This window comes from Labrus mixtus, chromosome 11 (genome assembly GCF_963584025.1).
Source record: "Labrus mixtus chromosome 11, fLabMix1.1, whole genome shotgun sequence".
Classification (NCBI taxonomy): domain Eukaryota; kingdom Metazoa; phylum Chordata; class Actinopteri; order Labriformes; family Labridae; genus Labrus; species Labrus mixtus.
Window position 1 is genome coordinate 13,685,122 of NC_083622.1, and position 19,932 is coordinate 13,705,053.

Below are 19,932 nucleotides of genomic sequence, written 5' to 3' on the forward strand. Positions count from 1 at the left end.
ATATGAGTTGCACCAGTCTTCCTTCCTTGACTCAGCAGCGCATATGCCCCCAGCCACATGAAACATTTGTCAGCCTGTGGCTTTACAGTCTCTGACCACACTCTATAAAGAGGAAACTGAATCATAACTTGATGCAGAGGACTGTGAGAATAATATGTTTAGGGTCTCTTTTGTCATATACTGTGGGGATAAAGCCCATCTCTGGACTTGTTATTTTGAATAAGTATTTAAACAAATGTGGTTATATTACATGTCCTAAATAAACACCAAGTTTAAGTCTTGACTTGATATCACTTTTAAAATTTGGAAGGAAAACATCATACTTAATTGAATTTAAATATGGTTTGGAATATGTCACTGAAATTGAATTATCCTGATGATGAAATACAGAGCCCACTGTCTAAATGTTCAGTTGACTATTGTTTTTTTAATTGAGGCAGGTTGACTGCAGTGAACAGTCATGGATGAGCTCTGGTTTCTATTTGTTTTGCAGGTATGGCTGTGTCCTCAGGGCACATAGTCTTTCTTGTCTCTCCGTTGCCAAGATTATTTGGAAGACTTCACTAAAATCCTCCTCCCCTAGACAAATTCAGAGTAATGTCTCAGCATGCTTTGCATGTATGGTATGCACCTGTGTGTGAACGTGTGCGTGTGTGTGCGAGAAAGTGCGGTAGGTTGTGCAGATTATCTCACTTTGACTTGTTTTGCCAGCAGACTGCACACACGTATTGGGTACAAACAGCTGTTTCTATAGCACTTCTGATTTATCTTTTTTCAGATCCCAGAGGTCTAACGGGGGATTTAATTAAAGGAATTTGCCTTTAATGCGCTGGTGTGGGGGTAAGTAGGAAGTATAAATTGATAAAATCCATAAACAATTGCAATTCATCAAATTTAACTAAGCCAAGTGAATAAGTTACAGAAATGTCACTTGGATACCTCGATCACCTTTCGGTACATTTTGTCTAAGAAAATATGAAAGTATTATAACATGCACTGTAGCAATGTGTGGTAGTCAGTTTGGTGGGACCGCATACACACCGGTTAGAAAGGACCGACAGCTCCCCCTGCTGTTACATGTTCGCAAAAACAAGCAAGCTGTTTCAGTGTTCATGCCATTATTAACACATTATTGCATCAGTACACAAGCCAATGATACATTTTAAACAATAATGTGCAAAAAAAAAATACATCTTTCCTGCGGCTATTTATTTAAAAAAAATCCTATATTGCACATTGGACGATGTAACAACTGAAGCAAAATACTTATCTATACATAAAATAGATAGAAGAGGTAAACAGATGCATTTAAATAAAGTGTGCATTAAACATATTCACGTTAGACATCTTTCATATTGCTAAAGTACTTGATATTATAATAAAAATCTTCTCAATGAGCACATTTCGGGGGCCATCACTCAACATTCAGAGACATCACAGGGTAGTAAAAATGTCCAACATCCTTCTCCCCGTTCTGTTTCAAGGTAGTGCAGCGCAATGCAAGATATTAAGATAAACACTTTCCTTGCCAAAATAAAGATTTGTGAGAATTTGAGTCACATTAGAAAGAGCACTTGGTTTTCCTCTAAATTCCACAACAATAATTTGACTGTCAGTCCATTATCAGACCTACAGGCCGTTTCATACTGTTCAATAAAGACAGAAAATCAACCTAAAACTGTAAGACGTGTTGAGGTTTGAAATTAAATCAGTGTGTATTTTGTTTAAAGCAGTGCAGTTTGATTCTGATTTTAAATACAGAACACCTTGAATCCAAACTCATGTTTTTACAATAACTGTACACACATGTTCAACACACTGATGAAGGCCTATAGTATGTTCCGATGCACTGACAGTCAGCTTACAGTCTACATTCTACTACACTATACTGCAGCTTAACAACAACTTTCTTTGTAGTTATCTATTATCATTTGCAGTATGTAGTTGGTTGTTTGACAACCAAATAAAACACCTCCTCACAGATGCATTTGAAAGCACCCAAAAGAAGAGTTTTCTGTATGTGAGGTTGCTGCAGTGTATTTGCAGGTACAGAAAGCAGACTCGTCTACAGTAGAACAGACGATGCAGTGTGCTCATTTTCCCCCCCTCGAGGAATTTCTGTCGTGGTGACACGGTCACAGGCCGTCCATCATGGCGAGGAGGTCGTCTCCTTTGCTGCTTGAACAGGGTGATTGATCTCCGGACTCGGTGAACTCTCCCATGATCTTGGCAAGTTCTGCATTGGCCTGTTGGTCCTGAAAGAAAATGTTAGCCACCAACTGTCAGTGCCAAAAAGTGGCCATCACCTGGATTGACACCTCATTACAGTAAATCCTGTTAGACTGGCAAACAGAAACCTTAAGCCTTTCATTGAGGTAGGTCAAATTTGGTCATTGGGGGTATAAAAATCCTTCAAGTGATGAGACTTTCAGATTGGGATGAAACAGACTACAATATTTTCTCTGATTACAGATAAAACCTGTACCGTAATGAAGGCTTCTTAGGTCAAATGGGTCTGAGATGGGTTCTGCTATTGAGTTATCCATTCTATATGACACAACAGTTTCAAATTAAGAATCATCAGCCTTGCTATAAACCATATATTCTTTGTAGTTTGAAATGAGTATGACATGAGATAATAGCCAACAGGATGCTCTGAAAACAGAGAGTCCAAAATAAAAACAAACATCATTGTTGAAAAGAAGGCTACCAGTAAGAACTAGTGCTCTGTGGTTTAACTGGAGACAACACAAGTCAGGCTGGATGAATGTCATCTCTCATGAGAGACTTCTTGCATGTTTTCTTTAAGATCATTGCTTATTCAACTAGAGACATCATGTCATAGTGAATACACTTCTCCTGTTGTCCACACGTGTCCTTCGATGATAGCAGTGTGGTTAAAATTAAGGTTTAATCACACAAATTCAGAACATCCAGGTCTTTCCAGTTAAGAGTATTTTGTTTCAATGCCCTTTGAATCTCTATCGCTGTAATGTCTTGTTTTTAAACTCAGGATTACTGAATCTTCCATCTGCATAACAATTTAACCCTCAGACACTAATAAAGAAACTTTGACCTCCTGTGAACCCTGATGACATTTTGAGGACAGCTAACTTTGTGTTTATCTTTGTGGCTTGGATATTTATGACTCCATATGAAAGCTCACCCACCACCCTGATGACATTTTGAGGACAGCTAACTTTGTGTTTACCTTTGTGGCTTGGATATTTATGACTCCATATGAAAGCTCGTCTGGTCTTGATATTAATGCCTCTCTGTGATAAAAGAGAGCAACACAATTAGTAATCACAACAAGTTAAAATAGATTATTTTCTTTACACAGGGCAAAGCAGCAGTTTCATCTGTTAAACACATTAACAGTCAAAACGAGCACACTCACTGTTCTTCCTCATCTGTGGCAAAGAGGTTGACTCTGAAGCCGCTGTCTGCATTCCCCGTTTTCTGAACTTCTAACCCTCCCATTAACTTTGCCAACAGATTCAGCTCCTCTTTGGCCAGAGGGTTGGGAGCAGTGTTGACCTGTTGACACATAATATATGTTTGTGTTAGTATATTTGTGCGGACAGTACCTTTTGTTCAAATGTTGCTAATTCTGATGCGGATTCTCCCAACAGATGTAGATTGCAGATCTGGACCAGGGTGACTTAATTAACTATTTATGCAATGTGGACAATGTAAGGAGTTTAACTGATGTCAAACCAGTCACCAAAATGCCAACAGTGCTGACAGTGAAGCTCTTTCACCTTAGTGTGCTGAGCAGAATTTTTAGAAGTTCCTGACATGTGGGTTTCCACGGGCCGGCTGACACTGTACCTAAATGAAGAGATGAAAAAGACAGAATGAGTTATGACCATAAGACAGAATCTGAACATGACATTACAACTGTTTAATATAAAAATAATAATAATCTTGCACAATATCATGACTCCATACATACAGTATCACCAAGTCGTCATGTTCAAGGGGATTTATTGAACTTTCAGAGTCTTACATGTTAGTGCCTAGTTTGGTGACCCTGTCTCCAAAGATCTCAAAAGATCCCTCCCGAAGAGCAGCCGTATAGTTCCCTCCGTTTGTGAACTGCAGCCTGCTCACCTCTTCACCAGCACAGCTAAACACCCTATAATAACCAGACACAAAAAGGCAACATTTAAACTTTGTTAAGCATGCTTTACAAACATTTTCTATGTACAGAAATATATTTTTTAATTCATTTTGTGTGTTGGAAAAGTAGTCCTCTAAGTGGCAACCTTAAAAACATTCTACTTTTGATCACTCTTAGGCCCCGTTTCCACCAAGCAGTCCGGTTTGGTTCAGTACAGTTTGGTACAATTCGGTACGGTAAACCCTGAACTTGCTTGCGTTTCCACAGCCAAATGTACCCTTATTTGGTCAGCATTGTAATAGTGTGACATCATAGCAGCCCAACACAATGTAGCCAGCTATTAATTGAGTTAAACGTTCAAGAAGAACAGGGACACAGTAAACAAAGGGACCCTTTATGGTTGGATCGGTACCCTTGGCACCCCATCAGAAGGGTACCAAAAAAGGAGGATGGTACGGATACCTTATGTTGGTACCATTCCCAACTTTTGACGTTGGAAACGCTGATAAATGGGTACTGTATCGAACAGAACTGAACCGGACAGCTTGGTGGAAACAGGGCTTTACAGGGTTGAGGCTCAGGTGTTCTCTATGTGTGCTTTTGTATTCTTGATGTATTACATGTTTCTGTGTGCACAAGATAAATTCACAGCCACACACAACCCATCTAAAATTAGACTGTGAATACCTGTACAAAGTAACCTCTGTAATGCAATTAGCTGCAGATAGGCCTACTTAACATGAGATTACAGTGTCTAAGATCACCTAACATATGAGAGGCACAAAGGCACACCTCAAGAGTCATCAAAAGACCAAAAGGTAAAAAGGTACAGTTTACTATCCAAGCCACTTTTTTAATATTAGCCTCAGTTATCTGTCATAGTTGATATTCTGAAGAGTAAAGATGATCTGGATTTAAGAGGAAACCGTCATACATAGTGGTGGTACCTGATCAAACCAGGGACCTGTGTTCCATACGGCACAGGACCACTGGTGGGGAGCACAAAGCGACCGTTAGAGTTCTGCACTTTGTCCTTGAGGAAAATAGACACCTGGCAAAAAGAAAGAGAAGAAAGAGGAGAGGTGCATGTGAGGACAACAATACAAAACACAAGGAGAAAGTAATATTATCCAGTCAATTGTGTTCACATTACACACATCTGGAAAAATGATGGACTTACTCTTATGTGCATATCTTGAAAGAAGATGAGGAGAGTTTGTCTGATCAGCTGGAATTCCCCACTAGACAAGGGTGTATACATCTAACCAACAAGAGAGTTCACAACAGGATTATTATTGACTAGTTAACCTTATTGTATACAGTAAATAACAAAAGTGTCTTATCCTACATTGCTGTTTTGCATTGTTCCATAGCACAGTGTACATGATTTTAATACAAATGACAAATTGAAACATGTTATACATCATGTATTAACAGCTGGATATTGACCTGAAGGGTTACTTTTTGTCAGTGGTAAAAAGAAAAGAAAAGTGGATTCAGTTGCTTCAACTGGGGTCAATGTGTAGATGAATAGGATGGGCTTCTCTCTTTCTGACACATGGACATTCATTCCATGCTCTATTTGGCCATATTTATTTTTGTGTTTATTTTTGTGTTTATTGTTGATATTTAATTATACCTTTGTACAAAGAGAGTACAAAGAGCACAGTTTACCAAAGTAAAATGTGTGTTTAAGCATACCTGGCCAATAAAGCTGATTCTGATTCAGAAATTGTGTTACATGACAGATTTAAAGATCCTCTTGAGAAGAGCAATGTCTTGCAATGTATCACCAGTAAAGCTGTCATTTCTATACTCCACAGCTGACTATCTACCACTCAACAGAAAAACAAGCTTTATATGAAGATGTTTCCCTTTCCTTTTGGAATGACTAGTCATGTTGTGGATATCTCTTTACATCCTACCTGCATTAAATTAGACCTGTTTCACTATAAAAAAGGTCTTGCACCTCGCTGAAGAAAACCCTCCACAAGCTAAATTTATAGTCGATACCAAGTGTGAAGAGACCTGTCATACCTCTATGAGCTGTTGGTATGTTTCATCAACCTGGCTGAGGATGCTGGGAGTATCTTTCACAAAGTCTTTGATCGCGTCCATGTGGTTAAAGGAGACGAGGAGGATGTCCTTTGGCCGGGGACAGAGAAGCACTTGGTACTTGAAAGCCATGGTCATCAAGTCATAAAGCTGCAGAGGACAAATGCACAAAGTTTCCAGCTCAGCCATCAATATAGAAAGAGTCTTACAGTTGTTTAATAAACAGCAGAGGGAGCCACAATCAACTGTATAACGTGAATAAGCTGTGAATCACTCTACTGTTATTCAAGGCATCAAATTATATGTTTCAACCAAGTTTTACACACCTGTATAGCAAGCAACATAAAGCATTCATTAATGTTTACTCTGATCTTATGTAGATGTGAAGCATTCTTGATTCTTAAACGTCACACTACTGTGTATACTTAAGAGGCTGTTAGATAAACTGCCATTACTGTGCAGTGGATGAGTGATGGATATATCTACACATACAACTCAGTACACAGAGGTACAGGAGGGACACATGATGACTTACCTTGTCCATGCTAGCTTGATTGAGTCTCATTATGGAGGCGTGGGCCAGCCTGTCGAACACAGTCCTCAGGGCCTTTTTGGAGTACAGCTCCTGTGGCTTGAAAAGCTCTTCAAGGAACTTTTTGTTGAACATGGTGGTGATGATGTCATTCATAACTAGTCAGGCAAACAGTTCAAACAAATATGTTAATAGAGGTTATACAACAGTACTTTCTACTCAGACAAAAGCAGAGGAGCATTCTATACGGCAGTATGTGTATAACAAAACCTTTTCTTTGAAGCCTATCCCAAAAGCCTTAAAAAAAAAAAAAAGCAGCAATGTAGCAATGAAAGCCAGCAGCATGTCCTACTCTCCAGCATTGCAATAGCCAGGTAAAAGTCTTTGTTTTTGAACTCCCATCAGAATTTAGTACGAATACATATATCGAACCCTGTTGTCAATGACAGAATAAATAACAATTGTGGTTTTTAATATCAGTTAAATTATTTTTTAACAAGCTCTCCATCGGCTCAGTTGTGAGGCAATTCATCTCGCCTATAACTGAAGAAGTACTTTCTGCAACTTACACATAAGAAAGCACAAGTTCAACTGCAAATGTAAGGGGCAGTGTAGAAAGTAAAACAGCTGTCAGAGCAGAGACAGACAGACAACCCTGTATGAGCTTTGTGTTAAATACTGTACGGTGTCTTAGAAGTTGCACGAGGTCCTGCTTGGATTCAGAGACAGCGCCGGCTCATCTTTGGTGAGGGGGAACTTTCAATTTAAGATCTCACCTGGTGCATATTTATCATGTCAATTTGTTTAATTAGCAAGTTGCTTTAGTCTATAGGCCAAAGCACAGCAAAAGAGCCAAAGAGCCTAAGGCGATGCAATTCTGTGATAATACCTCTCCTTCTGTCCTCCTCTATCCAGCCAGCTATTGTGGAAACTTTATGAATTAAAAGCAGATGGATGAATGAAATAGTTTTCTGAAAACCAGATCAATGACTTAATTTTGAATGGATACAGAAATTGCAAAGACTCTTAATGTATTGTGTGAATTAGGGGGTGCAGATAAGTACTCCTAATCATAAGTCCTGTTCACAACAAACTTTCTTGTGTTATTTATGATTTCAAAACAATATGTGGATTTAAAGACAGCCTGTTGACTCAGTGATGTTAACTCTCTAATATAAAAAACCGTACAATGAGTTAACAAACCTGTAAACAGACCAACCCACCCAACTAAATTCCCTTTTAACACAATGTAAAATGAACGTGCAACTGCAGGGTGACATTTGTGTTGTTATCTGGATAGCTGCTAAGCTAGCTAGCTAGCTACCTTTCTTAGCCTTGTCAGCAGGGATATTCTGCGCCCGAAGCCGCTGGTCCAGGATGTATAGCATTTCTCCGCCGAGGTTGATGAACAGCAGAGGCAGAGTACTTGAAGACATGGTGGTATCTGAGCAGACGAATATCTCCAGAAAAGGTAGGCAGACAGTGGTTGCAGCTAGCTCGAATGCTAATTTCTGATAAAGGGGTCTGTTTGGTAAAGCTTCTTCTGGTTGCCAGGCCACGAAGTAAACAGCCAATCAGAGCGCTGTGCTTCATGACGTAAAGGGAAGCGGAGGTGTTTGGGCGGATGTGACACTGTAAAATCATAACTAACAACAGTGAGCAAGTAAGTGAGTAGCGCGTTTAGTTCATCACAGGAATCGCAATTGCATGACCTTTGAGAAAGGCAGACGGATTTGGACAATGGGATTATTGAACTGGATAACACATTAAAGTCACAAGTTTCTAGCAAGTTATAAAAAAATATATATTTTAATGCGTGGACATTTGTTTAAAAAAAAATCACTGCAAAGAAGGCAGCATACGACTACTTAGTTGGCTGTATTGTGCTTTTTTTTTCTTTTTACCATCTTTTTGTTTTTTTAAGGGCCCAAAGGGTCTTAGTAAAGGAAAAGGGAAATGAAGGCAATTTGAAGATGCAGGTTAACAAGAATCACAAGCCTAAATGGTTTCTGAACCACTAACACAGGAAAGGGTTTATTCTCACCTTTTCATTGTGAGAGCACCAAGTGGCTCACATTTCCTACCATGAAAGTTTAATGAAATAACATCAAATGTATGTAAACATGTTTTTTATTGACAATGTTGTTCAAAATGATTCATGATTACACGTTATCAATCTTCGAGTGATTTAAAAGTGCATTTTATTTACAATGATGGAATAATGATATTAATAATGGTGTTAGCAATTTGTCACATAGGTCATTGCATGATTTGTTAGCGGCTTATTCTTTGTGGTCTGCATGAAAGCGAGTCTTGTGACAGGAGTAAAAAAAAAAAGTCACTTCCACAAACCATGGACACACACAGAAAACACTGTATAGTAGTTCATACGGTCAGAACTTAATGCATTTTTACAGTGAAACTTCTCCACTCCTGATGCGGATTTCTCTCGCCATCCTGCAGGTCTCACAGTGTCCACAGAAAAAGGTCATCAGGGCGTCATTGAGAACGGTTCCCTATCATTGAAAAGTTGCAACACAATCACAACATGGAAAACCAAACTTCAGAAGGAAATGTGGTGTAGTTCAAATTTCATAATCGCATGGGAACACCCAGCGTTTCCTATGCTCATGAAATCTCTGTCTTTCCTAAGAGCCAAGTTGTTGAAAGCAAGGGCTGTCTTCCTGTTTGAGACTTGCAGTAAAACCCACAAGATGAACAAAGGTATGTTGAAGAGTTTATAGTAACATGAACATACCTGTATACCATAGGTCAGTCTCATATGTGTCCTCATGGCAGTTAAGCCTCCTGGCACGCAGCCCAAGCAGCAGTTTTCTCCATACTTACTAGCAGTGAAGCAGCTCAATGCAATTGGACAGAAGCAACCAAGAGCACCTGCACAGTGGAGTGGTTTTTCATTTTGAATATTTAATAAAGGTAATTAAAAGTGTGTCTGTAGCGTGTATGCACAAAAATGGAATAATGTTAATTCCGGCTTCATGAATAGTACTCACAGACTAAGATGTCACTGCAGCAGGAGCACAGGCCTGTGCTCCACTCTCCTGTTTGCACATTTGTTCCATAGCCACCACTGCCTGGTTGATGGGAGACCACTGGGTTTGACATGATTGATGACTGGATTTGGTTTTGGTGCTGGTTTTTATTTAGCTTCCTGGTTTAAAAACAAACAAACAGAACACAAGCTGTTAATGTGGACAGAACAGAAGCATGGTTTGCTAGAGTGGAAAAGCTTTAAGAGAAAATGTTTTAAACCAATCGCTCCATGTTCTGCAATTGTGTTTACACCTTTCAGGTGGCTAACTTATATTCAGTAAACGTCACAGTTAAGATTTGCACTGAGAAATACAAATAGTTAAGGGCGATCCATTTGAGAATTACACTTGATCTATCAGTCACACAGCTTAGTCAGGATTCACAAATATTCTCGCAAAGAATGTGATGCATGAAATAAATTTCACACTAATCGGCGTTGTGCTTTTTAAAAATTTTAAAAACTCATAAATTGATAATTGTTCACACAATACTTATTTAGTTTAAAATAGCTCATAAAATTCATTGTTCAGCCAAATACTAGTGACTCAAACTTGAGAGACATAACATAAAAGTTGTTATATATTTAAAGAAGAAGAAAGACAAAGGTCTGCACACTGTTCAGTTCCCATTTTAAACAGGGAAATGTTTTCGATCCTCCCCAGGCAAATGTGGCAGGAGACAAACAGTCTTTACTAAAGTGAGGCAATCAGCAAAAAAATATTATCACCTACAATTCTACAATTCATTAAGAAGACACTTTTATCCAAAGTGATGAACATCAGAGAGGAAGTACAACACAAGCAGTAGTCTAGAGAGGAGGAAACAGTTAGTCCAGATGAACAGCTTTAAGTCGGATGGGACACACAGGTGATGACAGGCAGTGCACAGAGACTTAAGTTCATTATCGTCATCAACAGCAACTTCAACAGCTGAGTTCTAATCAGCATCAAAACCATCCTAAACATCATCGTCATCATCAATATAAAACACCGGTTGAACAAAAACAACAACAACAGGGACAATAAATATAACAAACACAAGAGGGTGACAGATACTTCAGGCAAAAATATATTTTGAAAGGATGTTTGACCTGGCAGAGTTTTAGTGAGACAGGACTATCGACTAGCTAATAGAGAAAATAGAGCAATACGTGTAGAATGCTACACACAATGTAAAAAATGAGTCTGCAGCAAAAAGGATAAAACAAAGTCCTGAGAGGAAAATGTCACCCTCACCATCATATTTATTGTCCCTGTTTATTTTTTTGGGGGGGTTCAACAGGTGATAATGATTTTTTGCAGATTGCCTCCCTTCAGAAAAGATTGTTTGTCTCCTGCCACGTTCGCCTGAGGAAAATCTTTTGGATCAAAACGTTGCCCTGTTAGAATAAAATTGCTCATTGGGAGCTGAACAGTGTGTGGACCTTTCTCTTTTTTTTTTCCAGCACCTCCTGTATGCATTTTGCTTAGATGTGCACAAACTAGTATTCTCTTTTTTGATATGTGTAAAGAAGGCTATCATCTGTGTTAATTATCTATTAGTGATAAGTACAGGAAGCGTTAAAACTGGTTTACAAAAGTTATAGTCACACAGTAAAATGATGAACGCCACAGAAGAAAAGACTCATAATCAAACTTTGAGCCAACTATGTATCTCTTTCACTCACTTCATGTGAATGCACAACTTTTAATATGCAAAACACGACAACTTAACTGCTAAAAAGTTACATTCTTTAGTGAATCTACTGTGAGAGGAAGAAAAGGTGTCACTTACCAGAAGAGTCTGTCAGTGTGCTCTCCTCCTGATCTAACTGACAAAACTGCACACCACCACCACACAGGAAGCTGTGACGAGCTGAAGCTGTGAAACGCTGCTTTAGCAACAAACTGTTGCTTCTGGGGATGACAAAGATCTGTGGGTCATTCACCGACAAACTCAAGACCATTAACGAGAACTGCTCATAATGCTTAGAGGCTGATAAAAATCTTAAGCTGCTACAGCTCACTTACCTATGTATCTGTAATGAGGTTAACATGCTCTTCAATCTCATATTAGATCAGCAGTTCACAGAATTTACTCAATTATCAGTAGATTACATCCTTCTTGTGTTACATTTGACATTTGATCATATATATATACTATGTTGTCAATGCAGTTAACATTTAAAGGGGATAGATTTACTCAATATCTGATATATGTATATATAGATAAAAGCAGCTGCAAGAACTTTTCTACTTATTGTGTAACACCCCAGAGGAAATTAAAATGTAACCTCTTGGATGCACATTGAACTTTATTTGTTACTATCCAAGACTTGAAACAATGGAAGATTAACAGGAAGTAGCAAGGTTATTGAGGCTACACATTCAATGCATTCAGACAAAAAGTGATGCTCCTGTCTGAAACGTGTTGTTTTGTTATACAAAAGACAAAGATGTGAAATCATAAAGTGACCATGTGGTCAATTAATGGGGGCCAAAATAGGACTGTTTCAATTTAAAGTAAAATCTAATTGTTATCTGGACAAAATGAGAAGCATTTTCTTTAAACATTATACACTTTGTTCATATGTGGGTTCATATGACACTTCTCTCTGTTTTTTGTTTGTGAGATATGCACATTAATGGAGAGGCTCTAACTTCTGATTTAAGCTATTTCAAAGCCCTTTATGACAAACATTTTCCATCCAGCCATCCATTATCTATACCACTTTTTCCGTTTGGGGTTGCAGGGACTGGTCGCCATGTCAGTCACAGGTCTGACATATAGAGATAGACAACCAGTCCCACTCACATTCACAACCACAGGCAATTCAGAGTCACCAATTGACTAAACGAGCATGTCTTTGGATTGTTGCTGCTGCTGACTGGAGGCCAGAGTGAACATGGAGAACATGCAGACTCCACACAGAGAGGCCCTGTGTGATGGGGATTCAAACCACTGCACTGCCGGCAAACATTTCAAGTCAATCAAACAGAGATCAGAAAAGATAAATCATATTGTTATACCAATCCCTTCTGAATATACCGAGGAGGCTCAAAGGTGGCGACACAGTGTGTGTAAACAATGAGAAGAACTAATAATGCAAGAGCTCCATGTTTAACCTGCTGCTACTTCCCAGAAAAAATATCCTACCATGTTTTATCAGACTGCTAACTGATCAAATAACAGGATTTTTGCCTTTTGGATATCAGAACAGTCTACTATTTCATGATTGTGTAATCTTTTGAATTATCTGCTTCAGTTAATACCTGGCATGAGAGGGCTTAATGGCTGCTTCTGTTGTATTATGGAGCTCTGTACAAATACATTTTTTGTACAGATCTCAATACATTTTTACATTATTGTATTTTGTATTATTGTATTTTTTTATTTAACTGAATATTATTATATATTATATTATTATAGTATTTTTTTATTTAACTGAATGTAAATATGTTTGATTTGATAACTTAACTTCTATTTTTATTTTTAATAATTATATTCCCGTCCCCTGTTTTCTGGAGTTGCTGTAATGCACAAATTTCCCCCACGGGGGATCAATAAAGTTTATCTTTATCTTGATCTTTATACATTTCCAAAGCTCTTTTGATTTAAACAGTCTGGGAGAAGTAATACACACTTCAAGTATGGTGCAGAACAATCACATCGACAGCATCACAATCAACTTTCTGTGATATTTTATTTCCACTTAATTCTGACATGGACCTGAAAGTGAAAGCAAAACAATATTTTAAAGATGGGAACACATGAACGAGGAGGAAGCTATTTTGTGTCACAAATGTCACATGAGTTTGTAAAAGTGAGGATCAGTTATTTGAATATACAGTGTAATGTCTTTTATTGGGACTCAGCAGCTTTTGTGTTTGTTGTCGTTGCGTCTGTTGATGCTGCACTTGGCTTCATCTTCAGCTCTGCTTTCTGCTTCTGTACTTCTTTGAAGACCTGAGAACGGAGAGGGGACGGAAAGTGAGTGGAGGCTTGAAAATCCCACCTTGACCTTGTCAGTCACTTAAATTAGTGTGTATCAACCTACAGAGACAGCTTGAGTAATGCTCTGAGACATAATGTAACTATTGTCTGACTAGTATGTTATAAAAGTCTTCAAAGGTCTTTAAATAAGTGATCTTGAGTAGACTAATGGGGTCATTTGTTGCTACCTTAATGCAGAAGGCCTTCTTGGCTATCCAGCGGCGAGTGGCCCGTCTGTAGTAATCGGGAGGGAACGTGTATGTGATGCCCAGCTGCTGGCACACTTTCTCAAAGGAATCATAGTGTACCAATCGAAGGTTTTTCAACATCTTCTTCCTTTGGTCAATGGCCATTAGCATCCGCCTCTTGTTGGCTTTGTCCTGCAGTGAAATTAAACATGAAAGAAGGAAAACAAAGGGGATCAGAAACAGGCTTTTAAAAAAAAAAGGTACAAACGAGGACATCAAAGCTGTTTTCACACATGCACAAAACTCCTGAAAACATCTGCATGTGTGAATGCAAACAGCCAAATTTGACCGTGACTACCAGTTGCACGTATTAGGGATGTAACGTTAACGTCAACTTCACGATATCGTAAGATCAAATGCGTCTTGATACCGTCATGGACCTGTGACGGTACCAAATGATAGGTGTTCCGGGCAAAGAGTGGAGTTTTCTTTCAGCCGCAGTGGAGCAGAGCAGACCATCTTCCCATGCGCCCTATTCATCCTTTGCACAATGCTTGACCGTCTAAATAAATAACTGTGTTAAACTCTTGTCACTTTGTCTGCCATCTTGGATTTACGCAGTGTCTTTTTTATACCCTGTCTCGTCTCCGGAGACCCGCCCCTCTGCCGTCAGATAAGGAAAACTACCGGCTGTGAGGGACATGTTTGAAGCAAGATTTTTTCAGGAGTGCATGAAAGTGTGTGAAAGCAGCTCAAATTAAGGCTTTTTTTTTTTTTTTTTTAAGCTTAATAAGCTTATGTCACAGAAAAACAGCTCAACACTTATTGGTACAACCTATACTCTGTATCTGTGTCAATTTTGACCACAATGTTCTATGTATGATGTAACATGGAAATTTCCAACCATGATAGTGCTACGTATGTTCTGGGGGGGGCTACACAGGATATCCTGTGGCAAAGTTTGTCTCAAGCCAGAGGAAAGCAGAGAGGAAATGTGACGACACTTGAGAGTCGTAGTCGACTGTGCTTTGATATGAAAAGTCATCGAAGGTTTTTACGAGCTCTGTTCAAAGAATGGACGTCCTGCGTGACTTGAAAGAGAGAAAGGGAACGCTAAAGTATTCTCTGCTGCTTCACTCACTTTGTGATGTTTCAGCAAGTGCTCCTGATAGTTACGGATTCTTGCGGTCAAAACAGCCACTGAAAGAAAAACAAATGAAAAGGTTACAATACTGTGTATCTAATATTTGTACTCATGAGGTCACACGATTTCAACTTGAAAAAAAAGAAGTGGACTCACCCTTAACTTCCACTGAGCTACGGTCATTCTCATCCCTCTGGACTTTTGCAATCAGCTGTTCCTTTTTTATTTTGAGCTTTTCACTCTGAAAACACAAATTACCAATGGTCAGAAAAGCAATCATAATCATTCAAAACTTTAGAGAACAAGAAGTTCAAGGAGTTTTCAAAAAGAAAGAAAGGGGATCTGTGGGAACGCGTGGGAACTTACGTGACTCGCTAACTCCAATGAAAGTAGTCTTTTGACGAGATCATCGGTCCTGTGAGGAAAAAAAAAAAAGTGTTAGCAGAGAAGATGACTAACAGTCTGTGAAGCCTTGAACACAAGTTGTGACTTTAAAGTTAAAGGTAAAATCTGTAGAATTTTACACTAAAATATCTCAATTAAATACAAATGGAATAAACATGTTATATATTATTTCTGTGGGATTCTTAGATTACCTAGAAAAAGTACTGAGTCCGCACACCAGAAGCTGCTCCAATTAAAGAGAACTGTATGGAATATCACATGTACCGTTTCGGGCCCTCGCCCTTAATTGGAGCAGCTTCTGGTATGCGGACTACTTTTTCTACATTTGGATGTTTTTTGTCCAGCACCCAGTACTTAAAACTTTCCCGGATGTGCGTGCCTTTTTGTATAAATACTTAGATTACCTGAAATATTACCAACAGTTTTCAAAGCCTGAGAAATATGTAATTTTATAATTGTAACGCCCCGTGTCTTGCCATAACAGACACGACATCGTGCCGTGGAAACATGGGATGTTATGTCAAAGACCGCAACATTAGGACCCGGGATCTGCTACTGAAAGCTTCCGTAAATTATGTAAATTATACTTGGATACATTAGCTCATCAGTAAACATATTCTCTTCCTCAGGTCTGTTTCACCCATTTGTCTCAACTACGGTCAACTCAGAGTTTGTTTTTACTGGGGGTGGAGGGGGGGGTGATAGCTGAGAGAATCACTCCCCTGATTCCCTGCCCTACTGTCTCGATGTAACCTTTTGCTATTGATTCGATTTAGAGCCCCCTGGTGGTGGAATTTAAATACTGTGTGTTTTATTTTTTTACTCAGTGTATGTAACATAAAGTATTTATGAATGTTTACGTTTGAGCAAGGGGTACAGCTGTGTAGTCCATCTTCAGCATTGTGGGAGGAAGATCACTGAGCTGGCTCACAGGGCCTGAAAGGAAAAATACATGTTTTTAATGAAACAGGAGCATTACTGAGACAGTGTCAAAACTTGCTTCCATAACAAACCGGTTTTATATATTTCTTTTTCATATCTATTTTTATAGAGGCAAAGTTTGGAGCCAGTAACCTGCTGCCACAAACAACACCATGTACAGCCTAAGATCATTTGCAATGCCCGTCCATAGATGGGCCAAGCACAACAATAAAACGTACCTGTCGTCTTCTGCTTGGGAGCCCGAGTGTAATGTCTTACTGGAGGTTGAGCAGCAAAGCTTCCTACAACTGAGAAGGAAAAATATTAGAATATCACAAACATGTGTACTAGCCTTTCATGGATGTGAAGCAGACAATAGGCCTGATGTTGTTCAGGCCAGCTTTATTTGAGCAAAAACTTCTTTTCACTTTTGATTTGGTCACTTCTTCTACATGTTATAAATCTGAACCCAACTGCAGAACTGTACTATTATTAATAACATGACATTCAGCTTTACAGGAATTCTGTCTGCAATGCATGGCTGCATGTGAAACATTTCTATTCTGCGAAGTGATAAGGAAAGTCATAAGATGAAGTAGAAACCGATCCACAAGATTAAGCTGCTCGATTTGAACGGCATCAGTGAGATTATCTGCGTGAACAAGCTGTCCTCAAACCTCAGATTAAAAACGACTACGCACATTAAAAGATGGTGAGATGATAGTGGTTTTCAATAGCAGTATCTCTAAAACACCCAAGTGTGGTAACTTCATTTTAACACTGCTGCTTCACACCTTCCTCACAAATCAAGACATAGACATGTCTGTAGTGTCTGAAGGCATTTCAGACGAAAGGTTTTGCTTTTCTTTGTGTTCATTATCATACAAAGTACCACAAATACTAATTTACGAGGCAGTTTATTCAAAGCGTAAGTATTACAAGTTATTCAATTTCTGTAATACATTACTGTTTGTGAAGAAGCTATTTTCCAAAAACTGAGGAGTGTTGTGGTCTGTTGCAAGAAGAAGCCAACCAAACCCGAGATGGGCCTGTTGATAAATAAAGGCTTGATTCTGAGTTGTTGGAGATGAACTTGATACGGTTATAATGAAGAGAGATAGAGCATCAAAGACAGACGTGACTTTGAAAAGAACAAAGTCACGCGTCTGTGAAAAGCAAGCATTAAAAAGCCTCTTCCTACCAAGTTCCCTTTAAACACTACAGGATGTACATATATATTTGGAAATTATATAACTACTATAACTAATTATATAACTCTCAGTCGTCAGTTTACTGCTAAATAGTCAGCCATCATAGCAGCTAGATCAAACTAGAGTCTACACATGTGATACTCAACCCGCGGCTCTCGAGCCACATGTGGCTCATTTGGGACTAGCTGTGGCTCTTTAAGTTCCTACTTGGGAGAAAAAAAAAAATCCAAAGTAATTATTTATAAAGGGAAACATTGTCAGCAGAAATTATTCTTTGCAAGTCATGCCACTGTGTTTCCCCACACATATTTTAGGAAAGAAAGAGGGTTTTTTTTGATTGTGGCTCTTGCAGAAATATTTTTTGGTCTAGTCTAACAAGTCTAACAAGGCTGAGTACCACCGGTCTACACTGAAGTTAATAGTTAGGCTGAATGACATGTGAACATTTGACTCTTTTTCTTTTAGCTTTTGAGCACCCAACGTGTGTTGATTTTTTCCTATCATCCCTACTTAAACTCTTACTTTCTCTACATTCGATTAGCTTTTTGGTTTCTTTATTTGGGCACTTTTTGCTTTTTTTTTACTTGCATAAAAAAGGGCCATATGTCACTATTTTGCATCACATTTGTAAATCAAGCTTTGTTCCTTTATTCATTCCTACAATACTTTCACTCTCATTATGGAGTCTATTTTCTACCATTTAATTTAAAGTCTTATATGAAAGTCGAAGGCTCTCCACATTCTTCATCTAAAACCCTCACTCCTCTTTTCCAGCCTCTACTTAAAGTGCATGCTTATTTGTCTGTAACAAATGGTCTGGACTCAGTGCTGTGACGTTCAAGCAACGTGTTACGAAGGTGCCATTTGGTGAGGAATACAGAAATTCAAAAAGCTGAAGGAATCGAGGTGTAAACAGCTCAGGGTGTGTGTGACACCCTGAAGAAAGGCAGGTGGGTTCTTACTCAGAATGTTGTTTCTGATTTCAGCAAGTTCAGTTGAGAAATAGTCAATATGGTAATGCACCCCCCCCCCCCCCCCCCCAAAAAAGGAAGAGTGCCCTGGTTTTTGAATCTTTTTTTAATTACTTTGTTATTGCAGTTATGTTGTGTGTTTTCAAACTTTGCTTTATTGTCTGTTTTGTTAAGTCTTATCTGAACGCTTCGTCTGTAATAACGTTTTTGAATTTGTAGTTGATTTGCACAGTAGGTACCATACATATATTTGATATAAGGAATATATATCTAAGGAAGTCTAGATTTTTGAAATACTTTGGGCAGGAGTGCAAAAACTTTTAGTGAAATTTGAAGTTTTTCAGCCGTTCTAAGTAATTTTAAAATCCTTCCAAACACAAACACAACAGTTATACCATTTTGTAGACTACAGTAACACAGTGGGTGATTTAATATAGATTTTAATATTATCTGCATAAGGATGTCCAAATGCTATGCACGGGTTTTTTTTAAATCTATGGCGGTGTTTTTTTTATTAAATTAAAGGAGACTAAACTTGACATTATGACGGGGAAAAAATGAAAATCCAAAATATATTTATGTACTTTAATGAACATTTGTAAATAAATTGCTTTAATCTGCTCCGTGAAGTTGCAGCACTCTTGTCAACACTGCCCACTGCTGTTAGCAGCGATAATAACACATGCTGGAGCTTCATTTACACACAAGGCAGTTCGGCATGTTATCCTGTAAAATGAAATGGTCTTGACAGCTTTTCCCTAAACACAGACGGTCAGTTATCTTAAAGGTTATCATGTCTTTTTTTCACACTTACCACAGCTGACTCTGGGTCCTGACAGCAGCGCCGAGCTGCATGTCCAGGGTTTCACTGAACGAGCGGAGCACAGAGCGCCGCTCGACCTTAAAACATTTCGCACAGCTATGTTTGCCAACATGGCTGTAAAGATAGTTTACTACTGAGGAAATTAACAGTGGTTAATAGTGGTAGAATTGGCTAAGATAATCACACTCGACCCCTACATGAGGTCCGCCATTTTGACTAGACCACACTAATTGAGTGACGATGGAGGTTTTTTTTCTTCTTCAGGCTATGCAAACAATCCCAGACCACATCGATGAGACAAATGAAACGATATTGATTTCGGTTCGTGTAAAAACACAAAATAAAAAACGAGAATAGAAGATGCACTGATTTAATTAGCTTTGGATAGTTGATTTTTAAAGAAATTAGAATCGTTTCTGTTTCTGAAATACTAGAAAAGAGTAACTTATGGTGTCAGAGAAATAGTTTTTCAGGATGAGAGGGATGAAAGTAGCCAAAACAAACGCATATACTCATAATTGAAAACTGAA

At 38.6% G+C, this 19,932-nt stretch overlaps 3 protein-coding genes across 3 annotated transcripts; all 3 read right to left on the reverse strand.

Annotated features, from left to right (window-relative positions):
• Positions 1-1,191: 1,191 nt before the first annotated feature.
• On the reverse strand, positions 1,192-8,233 carry oscp1b (organic solute carrier partner 1b). Its single transcript, XM_061050162.1, has 10 exons — positions 8,038-8,233; positions 6,717-6,871; positions 6,164-6,331; positions 5,307-5,387; positions 5,074-5,177; positions 4,013-4,141; positions 3,765-3,834; positions 3,401-3,540; positions 3,212-3,275; positions 1,192-2,255 (listed from the first exon to the last, which is right to left on the reverse strand). The coding sequence occupies exons 1-10, from the start codon at positions 8,147-8,149 to the stop codon at positions 2,136-2,138; spliced, it is 1,143 nt and encodes a 380-aa protein (XP_060906145.1). The 5' UTR covers positions 8,150-8,233; the 3' UTR covers positions 1,192-2,135.
• Positions 8,234-8,825: 592 nt separating this feature from the next.
• On the reverse strand, positions 8,826-11,683 carry LOC132983725 (cornifelin-like). The gene is made up of 4 exons (XM_061050163.1): positions 11,541-11,683; positions 9,728-9,885; positions 9,472-9,608; positions 8,826-9,229 (listed from the first exon to the last, which is right to left on the reverse strand). The coding sequence occupies exons 2-4, from the start codon at positions 9,837-9,839 to the stop codon at positions 9,125-9,127; spliced, it is 354 nt and encodes a 117-aa protein (XP_060906146.1). The 5' UTR covers positions 9,840-9,885; positions 11,541-11,683; the 3' UTR covers positions 8,826-9,124.
• Positions 11,684-13,432: 1,749 nt separating this feature from the next.
• mrps15 (mitochondrial ribosomal protein S15) lies at positions 13,433-19,642 on the reverse strand. The gene is made up of 8 exons (XM_061050164.1): positions 19,394-19,642; positions 16,637-16,705; positions 16,337-16,412; positions 15,438-15,486; positions 15,228-15,312; positions 15,069-15,127; positions 13,928-14,119; positions 13,433-13,712 (listed from the first exon to the last, which is right to left on the reverse strand). The coding sequence occupies exons 1-8, from the start codon at positions 19,512-19,514 to the stop codon at positions 13,608-13,610; spliced, it is 756 nt and encodes a 251-aa protein (XP_060906147.1). The 5' UTR covers positions 19,515-19,642; the 3' UTR covers positions 13,433-13,607.
• Positions 19,643-19,932: the final 290 nt, after the last annotated feature.